Source organism: Notamacropus eugenii, chromosome 5 (assembly GCF_028372415.1).
Source record: "Notamacropus eugenii isolate mMacEug1 chromosome 5, mMacEug1.pri_v2, whole genome shotgun sequence".
Taxonomy (NCBI): Eukaryota; Metazoa; Chordata; class Mammalia; order Diprotodontia; family Macropodidae; genus Notamacropus; species Notamacropus eugenii.
The window spans coordinates 331064347-331091956 of NC_092876.1; the positions used below are offsets into that span (position 1 = coordinate 331064347).

At 36.1% G+C, this 27610-nt stretch overlaps 1 protein-coding gene across 3 annotated transcripts in view; it reads left to right on the plus strand.

Annotated features, from left to right (window-relative positions):
* Positions 1 to 27610, plus strand: part of STAG1 (STAG1 cohesin complex component) — a 377001-nt gene that overhangs the window by 151319 nt on the left and 198072 nt on the right. For 2 of the 3 annotated variants that reach the window (XM_072613576.1, XM_072613574.1), the window contains exon 4: positions 7301 to 7465. In XM_072613576.1, coding sequence (XP_072469677.1) covers positions 7301 to 7465 — 165 coding nt within the window. Of the gene's footprint in view, positions 1 to 7300; positions 7466 to 12610; positions 12681 to 27610 lie in introns of those variants that run through there. The other variant, XM_072613577.1, reaches the window with a different exon arrangement.

A 27610-nucleotide genomic window follows, 5' to 3' on the forward strand; every position in this document is an offset into this window, starting at 1 on the left:
TCATATTGGAAAATATAGATACTGGATGTGCTTTTAGGTACATACCTTGTCCTCCTCATGAGGGCTGGAAAGGGAGATGGGATGGGATGGGATGGGATGGATAAAATTCTGAAATCCCCCAAAGACAGGAGTACAGGGGTAGGTCGTGGGCCACCTAGAATGAATTCGCCGACTCCAGCATTCTGGAGTTCAAGGTTATTACACTTTTTAGTAGACAAGAGTTTTTAAGTTTACACATATTATATGCATATATGTGTGTGTGTGCAGAGAGAGAGAGGTGTATATAGTGATTTGGGGCAGGATTGGGGAGTGCTTAAGGAGTGGTTAGTTCTTAAAGGAACATCCACTTTTGGTATCTACTGTGCAGGTATTTTACTCAGAGTTCACTGAGAAATAGAGCAAGGGGTCTACATGGAGGTGTGATTTTAGTCCTGAAATGTTATTAAGTCAACTCATGGTCAGGACTGACTAAGTAATACTGTGCTGCTGTCATCAATATCTTATTAGACAAGATAAATGTAAGGGAGTATATATATGTCAATGTTTATATGACCCAGTACACAGCCAGTTCGGCCAGTACACAGCTGGTTCAAACTAATAAATTCTATAGGTGCAGCTGCCTACTGTCACAGGAAGGGAGATAAGAGTTTGGTTGTTTGTTTTTTTGCTGGGGCAGGCTGTGTCCTTGTGCTAGGGAGAAACTGCCTGAGGCAGTATTTTGAGGATAGGGAGAAATGTGATTTTAGAATTGTGGTCCAAGCACAGGCACCAAAGTATCCCATCACTACCTTTGTCTTCCATCTTTGCCTCTGACTTTTTCTTCCCTATAGCTCTTCTTTGTGGATCTGTTTGACCCACTTTGTCTTTTCTATTTTTTTCTTTATTTCTTATACTTTGTCTTATGTCTTTTTGTCTTTTGATCTTTTATCAGTTTCTCTGTTCCTGAGCCTAACATTGTCACTTTCTGTATTAGTTTTTTCTTTTATTTAGATTCGTAAGGATAAGACTTAACACATAGTAAGTGCTAAATAGTTGTTTTTTCATTCATTCATTCATTCGTATAATGAACTCCAAAGTGACGGGCATGGAGGCTGGCAGTGGTCTGATATGTTCTAGGAATAACATGTAGGCTGGTGTGTTTAGTTCTTTAAAAGTAAAATCTTAACATGATCAGAAAGAGAGCAAGGGTTCAGGTAAGGGCTTTTAGTACCCAACGGAGGACTTTATATTTGATCCTGGAGGTAATAGGAAGATGTGGGGAGCTCATTGAGCAGGCATGCTAGAGGAGGGAGAAGTAGTATATGGTGAGATATAAGCTTTAGAAAAATTTTCTTCACAGCCTAAATGATGGTACAGAGAAATATTTGAAGCAGTGAGATGAGTTATAAGGCTATTTCAACAGTAGAAGAAAAAGAGTGTCAGATTTGAGAATAGAGAACAACTTACCTGGTTAATTATATAGAATTAAGGTTGTTTCAAGACTAAAGAGAGGTCTGGGCTAATACCATGGTCTGATGAAGAAGATGGGTTGTGGCTGAAAAGAGTGAAACTTGTATTGTGATGATGCTAAAGAATAGATGTAGGAGTAAGGTTTGGGAAGAGATGAAACGTTGTAGAATTGCAGAGTTGTGAATCTTGGAGTAGAAAGTTTATAGATGATCTGTGAGATCAAGCATGTGGCGATAAGTGTTTGACTAAGGTAGATTGAAGGTACATAACATTTCTTGGAAGTTAAGGAGGTTAATGTACTGAGAGATGGTGGTGTTGAGGGGAGGTATTCACTGGAAAAAAAATTGTGAAGGACTGACTGAATTCTTCACTGAAGGCTCCCACTGTCAACTGTCACTCTCCTTTTTTCCTAGTCCTGACATGATAATTGTTTTCTAAGAGCCTCAAGTTCAGTTTCTTAAACCTCTTGGTCTTTTTTGTTCTCTCAGTGCTAGGTGGTGGCTTTTCTGGCCTTGGTGGTTTTGACTCCCCAAGAGCCTTTGGTGTCACCTTGCCCTTAAGGAAGATTTTCTTCTTTTCTTTTGTCATTGAACAATCCCTGGCATATTAGATGCTCAGTACAGCACCTTAAAAGCAACAAGGTATGTTTAGAGTGCTAGGCCTGGAAAGACCTGAGTTCAAATTTGCCTTCATATATTTACTAACAGTGTGACCCAGAGCAATTCACTTAACTTCTGGATGTCTCAGTTTCCTCACCTGTAAAATGGAGATTACAATAGCACCTACACTGGAAGGTTGTTATTAGAATCAAATGAAGTGATATCTGTAAAGTCCTTAGCCCGAGGGCCTGGCACTAATAGATATTTGAGAAATGCTTATTTCCTTCCTTAGTAAATATTTGTGATTGATTTAATAATTTTTCATTGATTTTATCTCTGCAAATACATTGCAATTTTGTTGTTTCAAAATTACCTGTTTTGTTTTTTGTAATGTCTTCTATCCCTTTGTTTAATTAGGGATTCTTTCCCAGACCATGATTGTAAAAGGTAACTGAGTTTGCTGTCTTCTCTTTAAAAAAAATAGTATAACCCTTTAAATTCAAGTAGCATATTACTTTTGAGCTTATTTTCGTCCATTGCTGCAGATGTTGATCAAAAACTAATTTCTGCTGACCTGCTTTTCACTAGTTCTTATTGTTCTTGACTTTATAATGGATATTATTTTTTATTGCTTCAATTTTGTACAGATCTAGTCTGTTCCAATAATATAATTGTTTTTTAACTTGGAAAAAATAATTTCTCACCTCAGCCACACAAAAAGGGATGGTCATGTACTGCTTCCCTTACCCTGATTTTTATCCCATACCAAAACTCAGCCTCATACCATTCCCATCATGTGACTCTCTTTTTTGTGACTCTTTCATGTTGTTGAAAATATCTGCAAGAGGTCACTGAGTCTTTTATAGATCCATGTTATCCAAATCGAGCCTTCACTGAAGCATAGCAGCCATTTCATTTGTAGTCTGACTTTTCCACAGCTTTTCCAAACTATCTCTTTTCTTCTCAAGCTTACCATACCTATTCCTTCCCCAGTCTTCTCAGCTAAGCACTTTGACTTTCCTGAGAATGTTGAGGCCATTTAATGTCAGTCTCCTCTTATCCCTTTCTCTTCATCTCAACATTCCTTTACTTCTCTACTCTCTCCTGCTATAACCTGGTCTTTGACAGTGAGATCTTAGTCTTTTTCCTCAATAGTACAAATCCCTGTATGTGTTCTTGCTCTCATCTCCAACTATCTTTTCCAGCTGATTGACCTAAGGGGTCATGACCTAAACATCCCACCCCCATTCTTGATCTTTCTCTTTTTCAACCTTTCCCTATCTACTAGTTACCAGTTGTATATTGGACCTTTAGAACTGGATGACCCAGAGACAGCTCAAGCCCAACACTTCTAAAAACAAAACTTATCTCAACCCCCAAACCAAATTTCCTATTTCTGATGAAGATGCCATTGTTCTTCCAGGGTTGCAGGTTAATAACGTCAGGTTTCTCTTTGACTCCTTATTCCCTTACCCTCCACATTCTTTGCATATGAATATAAATCCTATTGCAGCTATCTAATTTGAGGCCCTTATCACCTTTTATCTAGATGTTTCAGTGACTAATTTATCTTCCTTGAATCTCTCTCCATTTACACTTCTGCCAAAATGATTTCCTGTAACATTTAACATTTTCCATGAATATTTATACAATATTTTTCATTGTCTTATTTGATCCTCATCTTTGAGACAGGTGGTATTATCCTTTGAGAGAGAATAAGTGATTTGATCAGGGTTGCACAGCTACCAAGTGTCTGGGGCAAAATTTAAACTCAAGTCTTCCGGACTTTATTTGCACCATCTGGCTGCCTTAAGTGCAGATCTCACCTTGTCATTTGTCTCTTCAATTTTCAGTGGCTCCCTGTTGCTTCTAGGATAAAATAGAAACTGCTTTGTTTAGCTGCAGACCCTTCACAATATTTCTCCAACCTATCACTCATTGTAATTGTTCCCTCACCTGTATTCTGAGATCCACCCAAGTTGATCTTCTCTGTTGGTCATATGCAACAAACATGTCTTGAACCTACATGCTTTAAAAAGGCCATCACCCTGCTTGGAATGAGCTTGCCCATCACCTTTACCCCATAGATTCACTTTCTTTGTTTAAATGTAGCATAAGCACCCACTTCTCCAGGAAACCTTTCCATTACCTTCCATCTGGCTTTTCCACCCCTTTCCAAACTATATGTTTATTTGTATTTATTCTGTGTGTGTGTATGTATATATGTGTATGTATCTATGTATATGTATGTGTTGTTTCCCATTAGAAAATAAACATGGATTGGGGATTATTGATTCTTTGTATACTCGGTGCCCATCATTGTACCTGTCATAGCTTAATAAATACGTGTTGATTGATTTATTGATTGGTAATTCTATTTCTACTTTCTACCTTCATTTGTTTTCCTTTTCATGATTTCCTTTGAGACGTTACATCTTCTGTTTTTTTCCAGTTTTGTTTTGTCTAATTCTTAAATGTAATCCCTCTATAATTTGACTAATATAGCTTTGAATTTGTCAGTTGACATATATAGTATTGTCATTTTTATTATATCAGCATACCTTATTGTTTGTTCAGTTGTTTTTTTCAGTCGTTTTGGATTCTTCATGACCCTCATTTGGGGTTCTTGGCCAAGATACTAGAGTGGCTCGCCATTTACTTCTCCCTCTCAATTTACAGATCAAGGAATTGAGGCAAATTTAATTGACTTGCTTGCGCAGGGTCACACAAGCCAGTAAGTGTCTCAAGGCCATATTTTAATTTGGGAAGAGGGAATCTTCCTCATTCCAGGCGCAGCATTCTATCCACTGTAGCACCTAGCTGCTTTAAATTGGCATACCTTAACTATGAACAAAGAATATCCAATTATCTGTCTCCTTTTATTTCCAAAAAAGAGTGTTCTATAACTGTATTTATGTAATATTTACTTATTTTAACTAAAACTACAAGTTGCTTTTGCCTTTTAACAATTATTTTAATGGGTTTCTATTGTTTTTTCCTTATATTTGGTAGAATTATATATAGTATATGTTATCGTTTTCCATTTTGGGGTTTATTTTATATCTTGCTATTCTTAAGAATATCAGTCATCTCAATTAGTTTTTGAAGATTCCAGCATATCAGCTACAAATAAAAGTAATACCACTCTATTTACCTGGTGTGTTTGTACTTTAATTTTGTTTTCTTTTTGTTCCTTTGTCTAATTACTAGAGATAGACTTTCTACAAAAATGGCAAATAATAGAAAAGAAATTTTAGTCCAACTTTAATTTACCCATGTTTATACTGGGGAAGATTGTAGTGTCTGAGAGCATTTGGTTTTAATGTTATGATTTTCTTTATATTAAAGAAAATCTCTTCCATGTTAGTACTTTAAAAAAAATTTTGAACAAATGAATGTTGCATGTTAATTGGAGGCGTTTCCTCCACATTTTGAAATAATCATATCTTTTATCATCTCTATTATTTCCTCATTTAATTATGGCTGTTGCTTGCCTAATGTTGAACCATGTCTGCATACCTTAGTCAAATCTGATTTGGTCAGAGTATTGCTGTATTCTGATTGAAAGGATTTTATTTCAAATTTTTGCATTCATTTTCATTAGTGAGATATAGCTGTAGTTCTATTGCTCAACTTTATGACTTCCTGGCTTGGATAATAGATCCATATTAATCTCATAAAACGTTTAATAGAGTATTTTTTTTATCTGTTAAACTATTATTGTTTTCTATCTGTTAAACTATTAAACATCTTTCATGGGTTGAGTAATGATGGTTCTTTGCTGTGGAAGGTGGTGTTGTGTAGGTTGAGAAACCAGTGATTTTGGCCAGAGTCATCTGAGGTAAAACAGAAATATTTGTTTCACTTTCCCTTCTGTTCTATGAAAATGACTTAATATATGTAGTCCATTCCAAAAGTGGGAAGTGAGCTAGAGATTAAGAGCTACTATCAGTCAGTGAATAAGTACCTAATGGTGCCAGTCACTACAATTGTTACGCAAAAAAGGCAAAAATTGTCCCTTCCTCCAAGAAGTTCACATTCTATGAACAAGGCAATACAAGTAAATCATTAATATAAGTTAAATATAGAATATATGAATATTTAGACTTAGAGAAGAAGGCAGTAGAGCTAGGAGGAGCAGTTAAAGTACAAATGGAGAAAAAAAGTATTCTACTAGAAATTTTGCAGTCTTTCAAGTATTGGATAGAGTTCATTTAGTGACAGTGAAAGATTTTGGTTAACAAATTTGTGATGCCCACAATAATGAAGGTAATATTGTGATGTATGAAGTTGGGTAAAGAATTTGAAAAATTAGATGCCTTTGCTTTTTCAGTAATTTTGGTTGTTGTTGCAATCCCCATGAGTAGTGCTGAAAAACATAGTTTGTAGATGCTATGGGATTCTTTCTCTCATGGAGGTTTGAGGGCTGTTAGAGTATCTGAGAATGTAAATGTAGTATCTTTCATGTGTCTTAGTGTCTTACTTTGGAGTTGAAGTGTTTAGCAGAACTTAAAATCTGAGTGACTGAAGTTGAGATGGAAGAAAATGTATTCATTTAAATTAATAGCCTTTGGTGTAGGTAGAAGATGGTTAAACCTCCCTACCCCGTCCCCCCAAGGCCTGTGATTCAGAAGAAATGGGACTACATTTCTTTGGTGGCTAACATTTTGTATAACAAAATATTGTTGGGATAAATCCCCCAATGTAATTTATTTGAGTTAGTATTTCTATAATGTCTCCTTCTGACATAGAGCTGACCTGGAGTTCTTGAAAACCATGCTAGTGTACTGATGACTAGGTTTGACAGGTTCTACCAGTTTGGTTAACCTTTTATTTTAGGTCCACAATAACTGAATGTGTCTGCCATCTAGGGAAAAGTCTAACTTAGTACAAATAGGATCATCTATATAGATGGCTAATTTTTTTTTAAAGCATGGTAACCACTGAAATAGATTTTTTTAAAGCTGTATTTTTCATTTCCCTACTTTATAGTTACATATAATATAAATTGTCTCATAATGCTTATTGTTGTCTTGTGTCTATTATGAGCAACTAGAATGTTAATTCTTTGACTGCAGAGATCTCAACTTCTCCTTTTTAATCCCCAATAGTACTTAACATACTGAGAAGCACATAAAAGGCACTAAGTAACTACTTGCTGCTTTTATTGATGGAAATTTTTAGTTCCCAACTGCTGCATCAATTGGAGGTATAATTGTATTTCATTTTAATTGGTCCTTTCTTCTCCTTAGTCTACGAATAAGAAACCTCGAAAGTCTCCAGGAGAGAAGAGCCGTTCTGAAGCTGGAATTAGGGGAGCTGGCCGTGGAAGAGCTAATGGCCACCCTCAGCAGAATGGAGAGGGGGAGCCTGTCACGTTATTTGAAGTAGTAAAACTGGGGAAAAGTGCAATGCAGGTAAATATATTTGCATGATGCAGATTTACTATAATAGTGCAAGCACGTTAATTAGTTGGAAAGGATATGTTGGATTGGTGACATTGGATTTACCTGTCAAAAATAGGAAACTGTTGTATTACATTTACAAAGTATTTCTAAATTGTATGTTTTTGTTTTTATTAAATAGTAAGTTGTGATAAAAGGTAATTGATCTAACTCTTGGTAATATTTTCAGGAAAATATCCCTTTAATGTTAGCTTTAGTTAGAGTGTCTAGCACAAAGCTTTGCATTAAAGTAGGTATTGATTAAATATTGTTCTTTGAGTGGTGGATTGAGTTCAGTTCTCTGAATTATTATATTAAAAATCAAAAGTTGTTTTGAAGTCAGAAAATGATTCTTTGAGGAGGAACCTTTCCATTGAGATATCTATTTTCTTCACTAGTTAACTTTTGTTTTAATGGATTGAAAGAGGTCAATTCTGATTCCGTTTTTAAAAATTCTTTTTGGAAAAAAATTCTGTACAGTTATATTTATCAATTTGCAGACATTTTCGTAAGGACTTGTACCAATATTATCTATAGTATTTATATTCCCCAGTGTCTAACATAGTATTCTTCACACAAGCATTGACTACATGATGAGTGAATGAATACTAAATTTGAAAAACAAATAATAAATTTTTAGATATCCAAAGTAGGAGCATATGGATACAATAAGAGAATTATGTAATTCTAGAGTTAGAGAGGACTTTAATCTTAATATTCTTCTTTTAACATGGAATTATTAAGTTTGTTAAAATTTTTGTCATTAAGATACATGGGAGTGAGTGGAATAAAAATAATCAAAGCTATTCCAATAATTTTTTCCCTTCCAATTTATTTTTACTTTTTAATTAAAGGAATTTCATTTCCTATATATATAGAAATGAGTTTCTAACCTAGTGTTGCCTTGGACAACCCTCTCCTCACTTGGCAGTTCAGTCAGATGTGTACTTAATGAGGCCCTTTTGGTCTTCTTGTCTCATTTAACTTATGAAATTATTATAGTCAATGTTGATTTCATTTCTATTATTCATTTCCCCATTTTGATTTTTGATAGTTTGTTTAAACAGTTTAGGGTTAAATCTTTTAATTGTGAACCATACTTTTTGCTCATTATTGTTTCTTTTTGTTTATTATAAGTTCTGAACTAAGTGCTATTAAATCAGTGGTTTGTTTGTGCACCGCCACAGTTTCAGGGATGGTTCTTACCTCAAAAGTAAATTGCTGCCTTTTTATTAAAACATAGTTACATAATTATTTGTGATTTTTTTTTTCATGCTCATCATATCTCTCTAGTACCTTTGTTGTTCATTCGTTTTAGTTGTAACCAACCCTTTGTGACCCCATTTGGGGTTTTCTTAGCAAAGATGCTAGAGTGGTTTGCCATTACCTTCTTCATATCATTTTATAGATGACAAAACTGAAGCAAGCAGTGTTAAGTGACTTGCACAGCTTCACATAGCTAGTAAACATCTAAGGCCATATTTGAACTCAAGTCTTCCTGACTCCAGCCGTGGCGCTCTTTCCTCTACTTACGTGCCTCATCCAGTTCTTTTTTTTTCTTTTCTTTTTTTTAAGAAACTTCTCCTTGTCCTCCCCTTTTCATACCTTTTCATTGAAATTATGTTGTATACTAAGTATGTATGTTGATTTTATTTGGAAGGTCTTTATCAGGTTCTTCAAATCATTTTTCTACCATTTCTATCTCAACAAAACGTGTCATTACATAAACTGAAATAATTTTCATGGCAGTCATTTTTGCAGATTCTTATCAACTATATAGAAATACGTGATGATCAAACTATTCTGTAAATAATGTTTCTTCTAGCATCGGGATATGTGATAAAACCTACTCCATTCGTGGAGTGCATTGTTTTCTTCTCTAAGGAATTCCTGTGAGCCGTCTTTACATTTAACTGTTAATCTTCTTTTTTCTGGTTTCACTTTTAGTGGGAGTAGCAGGGTTGATATAATCTATCTCCTCTAGCGTAGTCCCTACTTCTTGGTCATTGGACAAGAACCTGACATTTAGAGCACCAAATCGAAGTTTGTTAACAGTTCAAGAGCCTTGCCAGCCTCTGCTGCTCCCTTTTCTTATGTTCTCCCTCCATCATTGCAGAATTTGTTGGGGGAACTGCACTTATTAAGAAAAAATTCTTGTTGTCATTTCTTTATTGCTTCTTTTATGGGAGGAGAGACAGTAGTCATCCTTTAAGCTTTTCCTACATGGCAGTGAAGCCTGCCAGAGCATGTGATCCGCTTAATGTGATTCATAATCTTTCAGGTAGTGGGATTGTCTGTGTTCTACAATGAGGCACTGGAATAGGATGCTATTTAGAGTATTATAAGCAATATCCTCTCATAGGAGTGAAGAGAAGTAGTGGAAGAATAAAATAAGTGTAAAAAAACTTAGCAGCATATCCAACTAAGCAGCCAACCTGAGAGAATTAAAAATGAAAATGGAAAGAATACTTCAAACAGAAGGAAAAAACGGAATAGATTTGCAGAAACCCTTTTCAACAAATTGTCTTTTTCATCAGGAGAGTCAAATTGCCACACTTAGATTCTAACAAAATAGGCCCGTGAGTTATTATAGAGAGGGAGAAATAGCACTAAAGAGAGCAAAGACGGTAAGACAAGTAGAATAGTCCAAGTGTGTGTTTGTCAATATATAAACACAAGAGATTATATATAGGCAATCCATCCTCTCCAGGGCTGGAGAACCTGTGACCTCAAGGCCACCTGTGGTCTTCAGAGTCCTGAAGTGCAGCTCTTTAACTGAATCTAAACTTCACAAAACAAATCCTTTGGGGATTCCCAACTCCTGCAGCTCAGCAGTGCAATTGTGAGGATATTAAAGGTGGAGTAAATAGCAAAAGAGTAAGGGAAAAAAATCTTATTAATTCCAAAAAATGGTGCATGAGAGACTGTTCACTGACTATTCTTCATCTATATATAAATTGATATTTCCCTGATAGGGGCATTACTAGGAAGGAAGGAAGCTTACTGTCTTACAATTAACTTAAAGATTGGTGAATACAAGTTCTAATTGTACTTGTTTGTTGATTACAAAAAGGTATTTGATTAGTAGAACAAAACACCCCTTTACATATTTTTTACAACAAGATATTTCCAAACTATATATCAAAATCATTCAGCACTTCTTTAAAAATGTAACAACAGAAATAACTCTTTTCAGTGACCATCTGATAATAACAAGTGAGCCATAAAACTGGGGGGGGGGGGGGCGCTTGTGTTTGCCAAAGATGCCCATCACAGAAGCGGAGTGAAGGCTGGGTATCCAGTAGATCATGAGGTCCTGAAGATGCTCCAGTTAGAACTGATGACATTATTTTGATTAAACCAAGTCACAAGACATTGTGAAGCCTCCTGGAAGCGATCTGCATTCAGAGAAGACCTGTCCGTTCACACAGGAAAGATCAAACATGACAAATGTTGACTTCTCTGATTTCAGCATGCATTTGTTTGTAAACCCTTTAGAACTTTTCCAACAGTATGTATGTAAGAGATATGTTATACTGATGGACAGTAAGCTGGATTCAGAATTGAAAAGGTTGAGAGTGAACTGGATTGTTTTGGGGAAATTGTAAGGCTTCTTTACTGATGCCAAATTGTCCATGAAACCAAAAGCCTGTCTATTGAACCAGTATTTTATTGGTTGTGTTATATGGCAGCAACACATGGAGCACCACAGTGTTTGAAAAGTGAAAATTAAATACCACACAGATGGTAATGGAGAAGCCCTTTCTGTTTGACAGAAAGAAAAGATAGTCTGGTCACCTTGTAAGAGTGAGTGAAGGATGAGATGTGGACAGAATACTGCATTGGTCTCCTCGTAATTTGAGCAGAAAGTAGCAGAGTTCTCCAACATGCTGGGCAGAGCCCTGTAGGAGGATGTGAACTAGAGTTCCAATGTTTGGTGATCTATGGATCATGAACTACAGTATTGGACATTCCTTTAAATAATTATATTTAGTTAATATAGTTGTGTTGTGGTTTGGGGGTTGTTTTGTTTTAATGATGTGACATAGGCAGTCTGGTATAGTACATATAGTTTCTGACTTCTGTTAGCTCTGCAACCATGGGGAAATTACCTAACCCCTCTGAACTTAACAAAGCACTTTAAGACTATATATTTTAAATTAGTTGTGATGTTTCTTAGTGCATATCATTCTCCGCAACAAAATCACAGATCTTGGCATATTGATGTAGATGTGTAAATGTGTGTCCAGGGTGGGGAGAGGGGAGAATATACGTTAGTACTCATACACCTGAAATTTAAATTTCAAGTCATTGATTGGGAATTTCAGTCTTTTAGTATACGAAACCAAGTATCCACAGTTTTAATTCAGTTCCTTATTTCAGGCCAAATTTGGATTAGTAAATACTAAGAACCTTGACTTCTAGGTAGAGTCTCTGTAGATATATGAATAAAAAACTTGTTTGTTCGTTTCAGTTTGTTGAGTTCAACTTCCATTCAGTGATATTTGCATTATAAGAATCACTGCAACCTAAACTCATTAAATGAACTCTTCTGAAAAAGGTTTTGAAGGAGTCCAGGAAAGCTATGAGGCAGAAGTGAATAGACAGATCTTTGCAGGCAGAACTTTACAGAGAGAACTTCTGGACTACCAGAAAAGGCATGAGGTGACAAGTGTCATGTAAGAGAAAAAACAAATAAGGCAATGTAGCTGTTGAAGGAGTCAGGGCTAAGAACTATTAGAAAGATAGGAAGGAGCAACGTTGTGAAGATCTTAAAATGATAAATGGAATATTTATATTTGATCCTGGTGGTCCTAGAGTTGCTGCTGGCGTTTATTGAATAAAGCAGTCACATGGTCAGAACTGGGCTTTAGGAAATCACTCTGGCAGCTGAGTAGTGGATTATTTAGAGTGGGGAGACACTTAAAAGCAGAAAGATGAAACAGAAAACTATTACAGTAGCCCAGTTATGAGGTGATGAGAGCCTGTTCAGGGTTGTAGTAGTGTGATTAAAGGGAAGGGAAGATATAGCACTGAATGTGAATGAGTTGAAGATGTCACCAAGGTTGTGAGCCTGGGTAACTGAGATAAGGAAATTGTGATAATGTTTTGTTTTAGACTTGCTGAATTTAAGTTACCTATGGGACATCCAATTTGAGATACCCTCCCCTTCGTTCCTCCTCAAATGGTAAGTGGTTTGATATAGGTTATATATGTGCAATTATGTAAACATATTTCCATATTAGTCACAGTCATAAAAGAAGAAACAGATCAAAATGGGGGAAAACTATAAAAAAAAAAGTAAGTGAAAAAAGTATGCTTCAATCTGCATTTAGAGCCTGTCGGTTCTTTTTCTGGATATGGATAGCATTTTCCATCATGAGTCCTTTGTACTTGTCTTTAGATAATTGTGTTTCTGAGAAGAGTTAAGTCAGTCATAGTTGAACATCACACAGTGTTACTAATACTGTGTACAGTGTTTTCCTGGTTCTGGTCATTTCACTTTGCATCATTAGTACAAGGATTTAGAACATTTTTTTGTGTGATTTGATTTCTTCTTCTGAAAACTACTTGTTCATATTTTTTTAACTATCAATTGAGGAATAGCTCATATTTTTATAAATTTGACTCAGTTCCCTATCCTTTTTCAGAAAATCTCAGTGTAAGATTTTTTTTTAATTTCATGCTTCTAACTTTGGATGCATTGATCTGATTGTGCAAAAAAAGGATTAATTTCATATAATCAAATTATCCATTTTACTTCACGTGATTCTCTTTGGTCATAAACGCTTCATTTATCCATGACAGGCAAATTTTTCCATGCTTCCCTAATTTGATTATGATAACACCATTTGTGTCTAAATCATGTCTCCATTTTGACCTTGTCTTGGTATATCTTAAGATGATGGTTTATGCCTCATTTCTGCCAAATTGCTTTCCATTTTGCCAGCAATTTTTGTCACATTGTGAGTTCTGTCCCCAAAAGCTTGAATCTTTTGGTTTATCAAACACTAGATTACTGTGGTAATTTATTACTATCTGTTATGATCTACCACTCTGTTTCTTAGCCAATACCAGATTTTCTGATGCTTACCATTTTGTAATATATTTTGAAATCTGGTATTTTTAGGGCACCCTCCTTCACATTTTATTTTCATTGTTTTCCTTGATATTCTTGACCTTTTGTTCTTCCAGATGAATTTTTTTTTTTCTGAGCTCTATAAAATAATTCTTTGGCAGTTTTATTGGTATGGCAATGAAAAACTTAATTTAGTCAAAATTTCATTTTTACTGTATTAGCTTGGCCTACTCATGACTGATTACTATTTCTCTACTTTTTTTAAATGTAGTGTGTTATTTGCAGTTATTTAAAATGGAATTTCTCTAATTCTTCTGCTGGATTTTGAAATACAGGAATAGAGAAATGCTGATGAATATTTTCTTAGTTTTAAGACATGCATTATTGTCCATGTGCAGTATATTCCTAGCAAATTGGACTAATGGCCACTTCCATAATATTTTCTTCCCCTCATTTAACATCCTGCACTGTTCTGATTGAATGCTTTTGCTGAAATAATTTCCCTTTCTCCCAGGTCTCCTGAAGGTCTATTCATCCTTTAAATAGAAATCAAATGCCATACCTATAATGAAGTCTTTGCTAATCCCCGTAGACTTAACACTTGGTACTTGATTTACATCTCTTACTTACAATAATCCCTAAAATATTTCCTGTTTAATTTTACTGTTTGCCTCATTGCCTATGTGGTATTCTTTATATAATGGGGACTTAATAAGTATTTGTTGAGCTAATTAGCACCATTGGCCATGCCACTATTCTAGAAATTGAGCAGAATTCATGTGACAGAAGGTGTGTGTGTGTGTGTGTGTGTGTGTGTGTGTGTGTGTGTGTGTGTGTGTGTGTGTGTGTGTGTGTGTGTGTGTGTGTATTTTTAGGCAGAACTCAGTGCCATGTTTAACAGCATTGATTGCTTCCGTGGAAATACTCTGTACAAAAATAAATATTTCTAGAGGTCAGTAATTACATTGCTAGAATTCTGCAGTTAGATTTGTTCCTCAGGTAATTGGCTAAATGTTATTATGGAATTTTAAGACTTGGTGTTTGGTTATCTTGTGCAAAGACGATATTCCGAACTGTTGGTTGAGATATTACTTATGCTTCACCTGTGTAAGCAATGACTAAGTTTAAACAATGGTGAACTATTGGGGTGTTGCTGTTTTTTCTTAAGCTCATGGAATCCTTGTTAATTTTCTTCAATAAAAATTCTTTGTCCAAAAGTTACATGTAAATTCCCAGTTGGGAGACATTTTAATTTTTAATTTACTGAAGGTATCATTGCTATTTTTTACCTTAGAGAAATTGTGTACATATTTTATGGCAATATATGATATGAAAACTATAAAATAAAATTGGCCTGTAATTTTTCTCCCATCCCAACAAAACTTTTATTTCAACTTTCAGCAGTAGAGTAGATGGATTTGAATTCTCTTGCCTGTTTTTTTGAATTTTTTTAATGCTTGTTCCCCAAGGTTGATGTAACCGTAAACCAGGCCTCACACTGGTGGCAGGTAGTGATAGTGGAGGAAGAAATGTGGAGAACTCCAGAGTCTAAATTAACTAAAAGCTGAGTTGAGTAATCATTTCCTGAATATTTGAAAGTAGACAGCTATTGACTGTCCTAATTAGCTTTCCTAATAATCTTATATATTTATATTTCCATACGAGTCAATATAGCTTTACCCCCATTTCTTCTTTCCCTAAGGAAATTTGATAAGACTAAAAACCAAATAAAATACAATCTAAAAATAATGAAAACAGACATTAAAAATTGAACTAGTTATGTATGATGCCTTTTTTTTTTTTTTTTTTTTTTGGTTTATGGGAATTGTGGTTCTTGGGTAGATGAATTAATAAGCATTCATCACTACTCACCTAGTCTAAATCCTTACTAACATCAATTAAAAAGATATTTGCAATGCACCTTTAATATTTATGTAATTAAAAAACATTTGGCATTGCACACAAATGTATTCACAGTCAGTGGAAATTTGTAAATGTTCATCATGTTCAATTTGATGAAATAAAATCCTACAGTAAATGTCTCATGATGTTTAATTTTATTTGCTACTTGTTTTTTATAGTATTATCTTCACTTAATAATCATGAGAATTCCTATTTGGGGCTGAGCTGAATTCCATTCAAATTATTTTATTGAAGTGGTGTACACATTATTCTGATTCTTCATACCCACTAAGGATAATTTTCAGTCTGGTAAGTGTGATGTAGATGTAGCTAGGTTGCTCAGTGGTAGAGAACACTGGACTTGAAATAAGGAAGAATAGAATTCAGATCCTCCCACTGATACTTACTACATGATCCTGGGCAAGTCATTTTTAACCTTGCTCTGTCCCTGGTTTCTCATTTGTAAAGTGAGGAGGTTCGACATACCCTGTGTTCTTGATGTTACAATTAAATTTTGTAATAGATCAGTGAATTATAATGAAAAATTTATGCTTAAGCATAAATATGCTACTGTAAGTCTTTCTGATTACCCATTAGATCCTTTAAATGAGGTTCTCATTTCTCTTATTTTTCATCACATTGGCTGTCAGATTATGATTGTATTTGAGAATATCAAGGGGAAAAAAAGGAAGCAAAATTGATTTTGCTTATTTTGCTCTTTCTTGCTGTAATTAGTAAAGTTTCATGATGTATTATATTAAGACAGATAAATAAAATTAGACTTTTTATTAATGCTTTGATTTGTTTATTTAATATGTGCACACACCATGACATGCTATAAGTATTACTACTGTAAATGTTTCTTTGTCTCCTTTTCCTCCTTCTTTGATCATTAGCAGTTCAATTCTTGATGCATTTTAATTTGGAAAGTACACAAAAGTGTATGAAAATATGGAATAAAGCATAATGACATGAGCAATATGATGTTTGACTTCATCATTGCTACTTGAAAATACTTAAATTTTGCTTTGCGTTAAGCACTTTACAAATAATTCATTTGATCATCACAACAACCCTGGGAAATAAGGACTAAGATGATCCCCATTTTACAAAAGTTGAGAAATCTGAAGCAGATGGAGGTTTAGCAACTTGCCCGGGGTCAAATAGCTAATATCTGAGTCTCAGTTTTTTCCTGACTCCAGACCCAGCAGTCTTGTCTACTGCACCATTCTCTGCTGTAATTAATCATTTTTTTTTTTTGTACTGTGGTGTCAAATTGACTCTGAAATTAATCTTGATTGTTAAAGTTTTAATAAATTTCAATTCCTCTTTATCTTCTGTTATGGCATCTTCATACATCATTTTATTTTTTTATATTTAAATTTATTTAAGTTTTCAACATTCATTTCCACAAAATTTTGAGTTTCAAATTTTTTCCCCATTTCTCCCCTTCTCCCCACCCCAAAACGCCAAGCATTCCAATTACCCTTATCACCAATCTGCCTTCCCTTCTAACATTCCTCCCTTCTCTTATCCCCATTTTCTCTTTTGTCCTGTAGGGCAAGAAAACTTTCTATACCCCATTACCTGTATTTCTTATTTCCTAGTTGTGTGCAAGAACAGTACTCAACAGTTGTTCCTAAAACTTTGATTTCCAACTTCTCTTCCTCCCTCTCTCTCCACCCATCCCCTTTGGGAAGGCAAGCAATCCACATATAGGCCATATCTGTATAGTTTTGCAAATGACTTCCATAATAGTCGTGTTATGTAAGACTAACTATTTCCCTCCATCCTGTTCTGCCCCCCATTTCTTTTCTCTCTTTTGATCCTGTCCCTCCCCAAGAATGTTGACTTCTAATTGCTCCCTCCTCCCATTGCCCTCCCTTCCATCATCCCCCCTCACCCTGCTTATCCCCTTCTCCCCCACTTTCCTGTATTGTAATTTGGTTTTCATACCAAAATGAGTGTGCATTTTATTCCTTCCTTTAGTCAAATGTGATGAGAGTAAGCTTCATGTTTTTTTCTCATCTCCCCGCTTTTTCCCTCCACTGAAAAGTCTTTTACTTGCCTCTTTTATGAGAGATAATTTGCCCCATTCCATTTCTCCCTTTCTCCTCCCAGTATATTTCTCTCTCACCCCTTAATTTCATTTTTTAAAGATATGATCCCATCCTATTCAATTCACCCTGTACTCTCTGTCTTTGTGTGTGTCTGTGTGTAATCCCACCAACTACCCAGATACTGAAAAAAGTTTCAAGAGTTACAAATATTGTCTTCCCATGTAGGAATGTAAAAAGTTCAACTTTAGTAAGTCCCTTATGATTTCTCTTTGCTGTTAACCTTTTCATGCTTCTCTTGATTCCTGTGTTTGAAAGTCAGATTTTCTTTTCAGCTCTGGTCTTTTCATCAGGAATGCTTGAAAGTCCTCTATTTCATTGAAAGACCATTGTTTCCTCTGAAGTATTATACTCAGTTTTGCTGGGTAGGTGATTCTTGGTTTTAGTCCTAGTTCCTTTGACTTCTGGAATATCGCATTCTATGCCCTTTGATCCCTTAATGCAGAAGCTGCTAGATCTTGTTATCCTAATTGTATTTCCACAATACTTGAATTGTTTCTTTCTAGCTGCTTGCAATATTTTCTCCTTGACCTGGGAACTCTGGAATTTGGCCACAATGTTCCTAGGAGTTTCTCTTTTTGGATCTCTTTGAGGAGGTGACTGGTGGATTCTTTCAATATTTATTTTGCCCCCTGGTTCTAGAATATCAGGACAGTTTTCCTTGATAATTTCATGAAAGATGATGCCTAGGCTCTTTTTTTGTTCATGGCTTTCAGGCAGTCCCATAATTTTTAAATTGTTTCTCCTAGATCTGTTCTCCAAGTCAGTTGTTTTTCCAATGAGATGTTTCACATTATCTTCCATTTTTTCATTCTTTTGCTTTTTTTTTGTGATTTCTTGGTTTCTCATAAAGTCATTAGCCTCCATCTGTTCCATTCTAATTTTGAAAGAACTATTTTCTTCAGTGAGCTTTTGAACCTCCTTTTCCATCTGGCTAATTCTGCTTTTTAAAGCATTCTTCTCCTCATTGGCTTTTTGAACCTCTTTTGCCAATTGAGTTAGCCTATTTTTGAAGGTGTTATTTTCAGCATTTTTTGGGTCTCCTTTAGCAAGGTGTTGACCCACTTTTCATGCTTTTCTTTCATCTCTCTCATTTCTCTTTCCAATTTTTCCTCCACCTCTCTTACTTGATTTTCAAAATCCTTTTTGAGCTCTTCCATGGCCTGAGACCATTGCATATTTATTTTGGATGTTTAGGATACAGAAGCCTTGACTTTTACGTCTTTCCCTGATGTTAAGCATTGTTCTTCCTCATCTGAAAGGATGGGAGAAGATATCTGTTCACCAAGAAAGTAACCTTCTGTAGTCTTTATTTTTTTTCCCCTTTTTTGGGCATTTACCCAACCAGTTACTTGACTTTTGGGTCCTTTGTCAAGAGTAGGGTATACTCTGGGAATCTGTAAGATCTCAGTTCCTCCTAGGTGGCACAATCAAGCATGTACACTTGTCTGGTATCAGGGAGAGATTTTTGTGCCCAGAATCTTAGCAGAGTTTCCTTTCCACAGCCACCTGGCCTCCAGTTCCACCAGGCCAGCACTGGGGGGCTGAGATTCAGTTAACCTGTGAGTGCAGGGCCGCTATTCAGTGTGAGATAAAGATCAGCTCCCTCAGGGCCTCTACCCAGGGCTCAGGTAAGAATGGGCTGCTCAGTATCCCCAGGGGTTTTATGATCCAACAATGGATGCAGGGTGCTGTGGGAACTGCTGCCTGCCTGATGTGGCCTCTGTGAACGCTGCCTAAGGCCAGAGCTATTTGAAGGCCCTTCTCCCTGAAAAAACCCTGTCACTGATCTTTGGCACCTGTGGGTTGAGGGATCTGCGAACCCGCTGTTGCTGCTGCTACTGCGACTGGGGATTCCAAGATTGGAGATTCCACCCCTGACGTGTCCTCCTCACTGAGCCGTGCAGCCACAGTGCAGCCAAGGCTCGGCTGGGCTCCGCTCCATGTCCAGTGCAACAGACGTTTCCCATGGGCTTTTCAGGTCACCCTGGGCTGGAAACCTCCACTCTGTTGTTCTCCACTTCTGCTGCTCCAAAATTTGTTGAGAATCCCTCTCTACAGGTATTTTATGGGCTGTGCGATGAGAGCCAGCATTTGTATGTCTTTCTACTCGGCCATCGTGGCTCCGCCCCTCCATACATCATTTTATTAATGGATGGCCAGTCATAGATGAAGCAAAGAGAGATTAGATATCAACTGTCTACGAAAAGAGTGGGACAGGTAGAATGCTAAAACAGTATTTATCTGGAAATACAAAAAGCTCAAATAATCTATATCAGATGCATAAGCATTTTACTCCAATATGTTATTTTATTCCATTCTCCAAACTGTTCCTAGCCCAGTTACTCCAGAGGTTTACTCTATATCTAGTTTCAGTCTTGTTTGGTGACATTATTCCTCTTCCGTCTTGTTCTGGATCCTAAAACATAGACTAGAAATTATTTCTTATAATAACTATTAACACATATAATTATGGCAGCTTTACACACCATCATCTTTATAATATTACTGCTCTATGAGGTGAGTGAGCCAGTACTTTTGCCTCTGAAAAACTTGGAAAGTTTGAGTGACTTGAGTGGATTCACAACGATGGCTAGTGTTAAAGCAGAGGTTGGTGCCTAGGTAACTTAACTTCAGATCCAATGCAGTTTTCCTCGCCTTGATTTACCTCTTCTCGTTGACTGTTCCTGAATTTCATCTCTGAAACGACTTCATTGACCTCTGTTTTTTACTGGTGACCAAGATGTAGGTTTGAATATATTACAAGTTATTAGCAATCACTTAATTGCCAAATTGATGGTCTTTTTTTTGAGGCCACCTCCTTGATATTGTTGACTGCATTCTCTTACTGGATATTTTCCCCTCTCAAGTCTCTCCTCTTGACAGCTATCTTCTGTTGCTTCTCCTACCTGTCTAACTGCCTTTCTCCCTTCTCATTATTCATGTCAGTCAGTGCACAAGTGTTTATTATCTTTTATATGCCAAACACTCTAATAGGAACTGGGAATACAATCAGAAAGAGTAAAATAATCACTTCTCTCAAGAAGCAGAAATATAGAGGGCACAAGCTGCACCAGCACAGACCATGCCATCGCAAAGCACCAGGCAGACTAAAGCAGAAGCAGCACTGCAAATACTGTAACATACAGCCCAGGATGAGAGTCATCAGAACTAAATGAGAGAAGCGCAGGACCCCTAATAACAGCAGCAGGCACTCCTGAGACTGTCAGCCCACAGATTAAATGTCTTTAAGTCACCTACTTGAACTTCTGGAAGCCAGGATGGTAGAGTGATCTGTAAGTTCTCTCCTCCTCCCCTTGTTGACCTTGAAAAACCCAGAGAATATTTCCCCAGGAAAAATCCTGGAATAGTGGGATCAGCCTAAGAGGTAAATAGTCTCTTAGCTCTAGAGGCTGTTCAGGAGATACCTTCTTGCTGTGGCTTAAGGGGACCAGTGTCCCATACAGCCTGACCACAGCAAACCAGGGAGAGATCCAAAGCCCCTGGTGAGTAGAGCCCCGTAAGCATCAACACCAGGACCCTAGGCATGCTTTATCACAGCCAGAGGAATTAGGAAGACACTAGGGCAGATGGAGGTACCCGCACTGAACCTGTCTGTGCTGGAGCTCAGGAGAGGAGACCTCTTGCAGCCAGACCACCCCTTCCCCACACCTCACACAGTGAGCTCCAGGGTAATTCCAGGGAGACTCAGAAAGATTTCACCTGGCCTCTGCCTTGGCACACCGTCTAGCTCAGCACCAGATAAGCTGCAGCATTCTAGCTTCTAGCTGAAAGAACCAGAGGCCACAATACACAAACCCTCAAGTTCTAAGCACAAGAACTGTGGAACAGAGCCCCCTGTGCTCCAGAAGCAAAGGCAATCATCAAGAGCAGGAAGCACACCAGAAAAGACCATAGAATCTTACTATGAGGGCAAAGTCCAATACACAAATAGAGAAGAGGTCAACATTGTGACTGTACTCCCATCTGAAACCTCAGCAGGGAATACGAACTGGTCTCAAGCCCAAAGAGCATTTTGGAAGAACTCAAGAAGAATTTTAATAGCCAAATTAGAGAGGTAGAAGAAAAATTGGCCAATGATTTTTAAAATATGAAAAAAAAATGTCACTGAGGAGAATAGCTCCTTAAGAAGGAAAATTGAGCAAATGACAAAGGAAGTACACAACCTAACTGGAGAAAATAACTCCTTAAAAGGAACAATTGGACAAATTGAAAAGGGGATGCAAAAGTTAACTGAAGAAAAGAATTTGATAGAAATTAAAATCGGGCAAGTAGAAGCTAATGACTCTATGGGACATCAAGCATCAGTCAAACAGAATCTAAAGAATGAAAAAATAGAAGAAAATGTAAAATATCTCATTGGAAACACAAGGGACCTGAAAAATAGATCCAGGAAAGAAAATCTAAGAATTATTCATCCTGGAAGGTCAGGATGAAAAAAAGATCCTGAACAGTATCTTCCAAGAAATCATCAAGGAAAACTGCCATGAGGTCCTAGATTCAGAGGACAAAATAGTCATTGAAAGAGATCTCAAACTGAAATCACTAAGGAATATTGTTGAAAAATTCAGCAGCCAGAAAGAAACAATTCAGATATTGAGTAACTACAGTCAGGATCACATAGGACCTTGCAGCTTCTACATTAAAATATTGGACAGATTGGAATATGATATTCCCTAAGGTAAAGGAGCTTGAACTAACAACCAGGGATCAATTACCCAGCAAAACTGAGCATAATATTTCAGGCAAGGAGATGGGCATTCAATGAAATAAGGGATTTCCAGCCCTTCCTGATGAAAAGGCCAGAGTTCAATAGAAAATTTGATCTTCAAATATAACTGTCAAGAGAGACATAGAAAGGTAAACAGGAAAAAAAACTTGTTATTCAATATGGCAAATTGTTTACATTCCTATAAGAGAAGGTGATACTTATTAATCTTTAGAATTGTATATTTATTATGATATTTAAAAGGGATATACATACATAGAGGGAGTGGGTATAGCTTAACTGATGTGATGATAAAAAATGTGATTTAAAGGTGTGAAGGGATTGGAATGGGAGATATGAAAAAGAGGAGGCAGAAAAAGGTGAATTACATCATAGGAAGAGGAGATGAGTAGTGTTTGAGCTTTACTCTCATCTGATTTGGTTCAAGGAGAGAATAACAAACTCAGTTAACTATAGAAATCTACCCTACCCTATAGACAGTAGGAGGGAAAAGGGGAAAGAAAAGGGAGGGGAAGTTGAAAGGGAGGGAAGAAGTAGTAAGGGTAAAGGGGGGCTTTAAAAAGGAGGGTACCTGGTAGAAGGGAGGGAAGATTGAGGGAGTCAGTGGTCAAAAATGAAAATTCTGTTGTGGAGGGGAAGGGAGAACTAAAAGCATAAATGGGGAGAAATAGGATGGCGGGAAAAACACAGATAGTAATTATGCCTGTGAATGTGAATTGGATGAACTGTCCCATAAAATGGAGACAGATAGAAAAATGGATTAAAAATCATATTTCAACAATATATTTACAAGAAACACATTTGAAACAAGGATATACACAGGGTAAAGGTAAAAGGTTGGAGGAGAATGTATTATGCTTCAGTTGATATAAAAACAACAGGGGTAGCAATCCTAATGTCAGACAAAGCAAAAGTAGAAATAGATCTAATCAAAAGAGATAAGGAAGGAAACTGTATCCTCCTAAAAGGCACCATAGACAGTGAAGCAATATCATTACTAAACATATATGCTCCAAGTGATAGAGCATCCAGATTCTTAGAGAAGAAGTTAAGGGAGTTACAGGAAGAAATAAACAGCAAAACTATATTAGTGGGGGAACCTCAGCCTCCCCCACTCTGAACCTGATAAATCTAACCTCAAAATAAACAAGAAAGAAGTTCAATGAATAGAATTCTGGATAACGTAAGATATGCTACATCTCTGGAGAAAATTAAATGGGGATAGAAAAGAATATACCTTTTTCTCAGCAGCACATGGCACAGATACAAAAATTCACCATGTATTAGGGCATGAAAACTTCACAATCTAGTGCAGAAAGGCATAGTCAATTCTTCCTTCTCAGATCATAATGCAATAAAAATTTTATGTAATAAAAGGCCATAGAAAGATAGATGAAAAATTAGTTGGAAAGTAAATAGTCTAATCCTAAAGAATGAGGGGGTTAGGAACAGTCAGTAGAAACAACCAGTAACTTCATTCAAGCAAATGACAATAATGAGAAAATCTACCAAAACTTTTGGGATGCTGCAAAAGCAATTCTTGGGGGAAGTTTTATATCATTGAACGCCTACATGAACAAAATAGAGAAAGAGGAGATAAATGAATTGGGCATGTAGCTGAAAAAGCTAGAAAAAGAACACATTGGAAATCCCCAAATAAATACCAAATTAGAAATAATGAAATCCAAAGTAGAGATTAACAAAATTAAAATTAAGAAAACTATTCAATTAATAAATAAAACTATGAATTGGTTTTATGAAAAAACCAGTAAAATTGATCAACCTTTGGTCCATTTGATTAAAAAAAAGAAAGATAAAAACCAAATTACTAATATCAAAAATGAAAGGGGTGAACTCACCTCCAATGAGGACAATATTAAAACAATAATTAGAAATTACTTTACCCAACTGTATGCCGTATAAATATGACAATCTAGGTGAGATGAAAGAATATCTTAAAATATATAAATTACCCAAATTAACAGAAGAGGAAGTTAAATACTTAAATAACCCTATCTCAGAAAAAGAAATTGAACAAGCCATCAATGAACTCCCTAGGAAAACATCTCCAGGGCCAGATGCATTTACAAGTGAATTCTGATAAGCATTTAAAGAATAGTTAATTCCCATACTATATTGACTATTTGTGAAAATTAGTGAAGTCCTATCAAATTCTTTCTTTGATACAAATGTGGTTCTGATACCTAAACCCAGAGAAGCTGAAACAGAGATAGAAAATTATAGACAAATTTCTCTAATGAATATAGATGCAAAAATTCTAAATAAAATGTTAGCAAAGAGAATACAGTAAGTTTTCACAAGAATGATACATTATAATCAGGTAAGATTAATCCCAGAAATGCAGGACTGTTTCCATATTAGGAAAACTGTCAGCGTTACTGATCATATCAACAAAAAAACTAACAAACCATATGATTATTGCAATACATGCAGAAAAAGCTTGTGACAAAATACAACACCCATTCCTATTGAAAACACTGGAGAGCATAGGAATAAATGGAGCCTTCCTTAAAATAATAAGCAGTATCTACCTAAAACCATCAGCAAACATTATATGCAATGGGAAGAAGCTAGATGTATTTTCAGTAAGATCAGGGGTGAAACAAAAATGACCATTATCACTATTGTTATTCAATATGGTTCTAGAAATGTTAGCTTTAGCAATAAGAGGAGAAAAGGAAATTGAAGGAATTAGAATAGGCAAAGAAGAAAGTAAGTTATCACTCTTTGCAGATGATATGATGATATACTTAGAGAATTCCAGAGAATCAATTAAAAACTACGTGAAATAATAAACTTTAATATAAATACCATTTAAAGCTATAGTAGCCACTATAAAATATCTGGGAGTCTACCTGCCAAAACAAACCCAGGGACTCTATGAACACAATTACAAAGCACTTTTGATACAAATAAAGTCAGATCTAAGTAAGTGGAAAAATAGCAGTTGCTCATGGATAGGCTGAGCTAATATAATAAAAATGACAGTTCTACCCAAATTAATTTATTTTTTCAATGCATTACCAAAGTACCAGAAAATTATTTTCTAAATCTAGAAAAAATAATATCAAAATTCATCTGGAAGAACAAAAGTCCAGAATATCAAGGGAACTAATGAAAACAAATGCTAGGGAAGGTGGCGTAGCTCTACCATATCTCACATTGTATTATAAAGCAGCAGTCATCAAAACCACTTGGTACTGGCTAAGAAATAGAGGGGTGGACCAGTGGAATAGGTTAGGTATTCAAGACACAGTAGTCAATGAATATAGCAATCCACTGTTTGATAAACCAAAGGAGCCCAAGTTTTGGGATACAACTGCTGGGGAAACTGGAGAACAGTGTGGCACAAACTGGACATAGACCAATGCCTGTCCCTGTACACAGGAGTAACAGTCTAAATGGATACATTCTCTAGGTGTAAAGACTGATACTATAAATAAATTAGGGGAGCAAGAATAGTGTATTTGTCAGATTTATGGAGAATGGAGACATTTATGACCCAACAATAGATAGAGAACATTATGAAGTGCAAAATGTATAATTTTGATTACATTAAATTGAAAAGGTTTTGCACAAACAAACCCAATGCAACCAGGATTAGGAGCGAAGCAGAAAACTGGGAAAGAATTTTTTCAACTGGTGTCTGTGATAAAGGCCTCATTTCTAAAATTACTTCTAAATTAATTTCCAAAATAATTTCTAAAAACTATCGATAGAGAGGTGCAAATCGAAACAATTCTGAGATACTACATCACACTTGAGATACTAGATCACACTTATCAGATTGGCTAATGTGACAAAACAGGATGGTGATAAATGTTAGAGAAGATGTAGGAGAGTTGGAACACTAATTCATTGTTGGTGGAGCTGTGAGCTGATCCAACCATTCTGGAGAGCAATTTGGAACCATATCCAAAGGGCTACAAAATTGCGCATACCCTTTGACCCAGCAGTATCACTTCTGGGACTCTATACCAAAGAGATCATAGAAATGGGAAAGAGTCCCACATGTACAAAAATATTTATAGTAGCTCTTTTTGTGCTGGCCAAAAACTAGAAATCAAGGGGATGCCCATCAATTGGGGAATGGATGAATAAATTGTGGTATATGAATGTAATGCAGTACTATTGTGTTATGAGAAATGATGAAGAGAAGGAGTACATAGAAGCTTGCAAAGACTTATATGAACTGATTCTGAGTGAAAGGAGCAGAACCAGAAGAAGTTCATACACAGCAACAACCACAGTGTGCAAGAACTGTTTTCAGTAGCCTGAGCCCTTCACAGGGTAAGGACCTAAAACATTCTCAGAAAACTCTTGAGGCAAAATGCCATCCATATCTGGAGAAAGAACTATGGAATTGGAACGTGGAACAAAGCAGAATATTTTCTCTTGTGTTATGTGTTGTTTGCTTTGTTTTTTCTCGTGGTTTCTCTCATTCGTTTTAATTCTTCTATGCAGCATGACTAATGTGAAAATGTGGTTAATAAGAATGTATGTATAGAACTCATATAAGATTGCATGCCATCTCTGGATGGGATTGTGGAGACTTAGGAAATTGATGGTAGAAAACTGAAAATGAGTTAATTAAAATAAATTTTTTCTTTAAAGTAGCAGGAATGCTCTCTCTCCTCAGCTCAGCCTTCTGGCTTCAAGTCCCAACTAAAATCACAAGTTCTACTACAAGAGTTCTACTTGTAGTTCTACTACAAGTTCTTCTACAAGAGGCCTTTCCTAACTCTAGGAATTCTAGGTGTTCCTTTTGTTCATTATTTCCCGTGTGTGTGTGTGTGTGTGTGTGTGTGTGTGTGTGTGTTATAGTTTGTACAGATTTGTTTGCTTTCTTCCTCCATTGTTAGTATGACCTTCTTGAAAGCAAAGACTATCTTTTGCCTTTCTTTGTAGCCCTGGCATTTACTACATGCTTATTGACTGACTTCCACAGGGGAGTTTGGAAAAGGGCAAAGTTTCAGGAGAAAGAAAATGAGTTGGATTTTCTTTTTGAAATGTTTATTGGTCATTGTTGATCAAGTGACTGGGACTTCAGTTTCAAGTTACTGGGACTCTACTTAACATACTGAGTCCTCTGTTTAAAGATGATTATTAAGCCCTTGGGAACTAATGATGTTACCCAAAGAAATCCTTTGGAACCTCATGTCATTGAATTAATGAAAGTTCTCAAGTCTTTTAAAGTTGTTTTTCTTTTTAATATTGTCATTATGTAAATTCTTTTCCTTCTATTCATT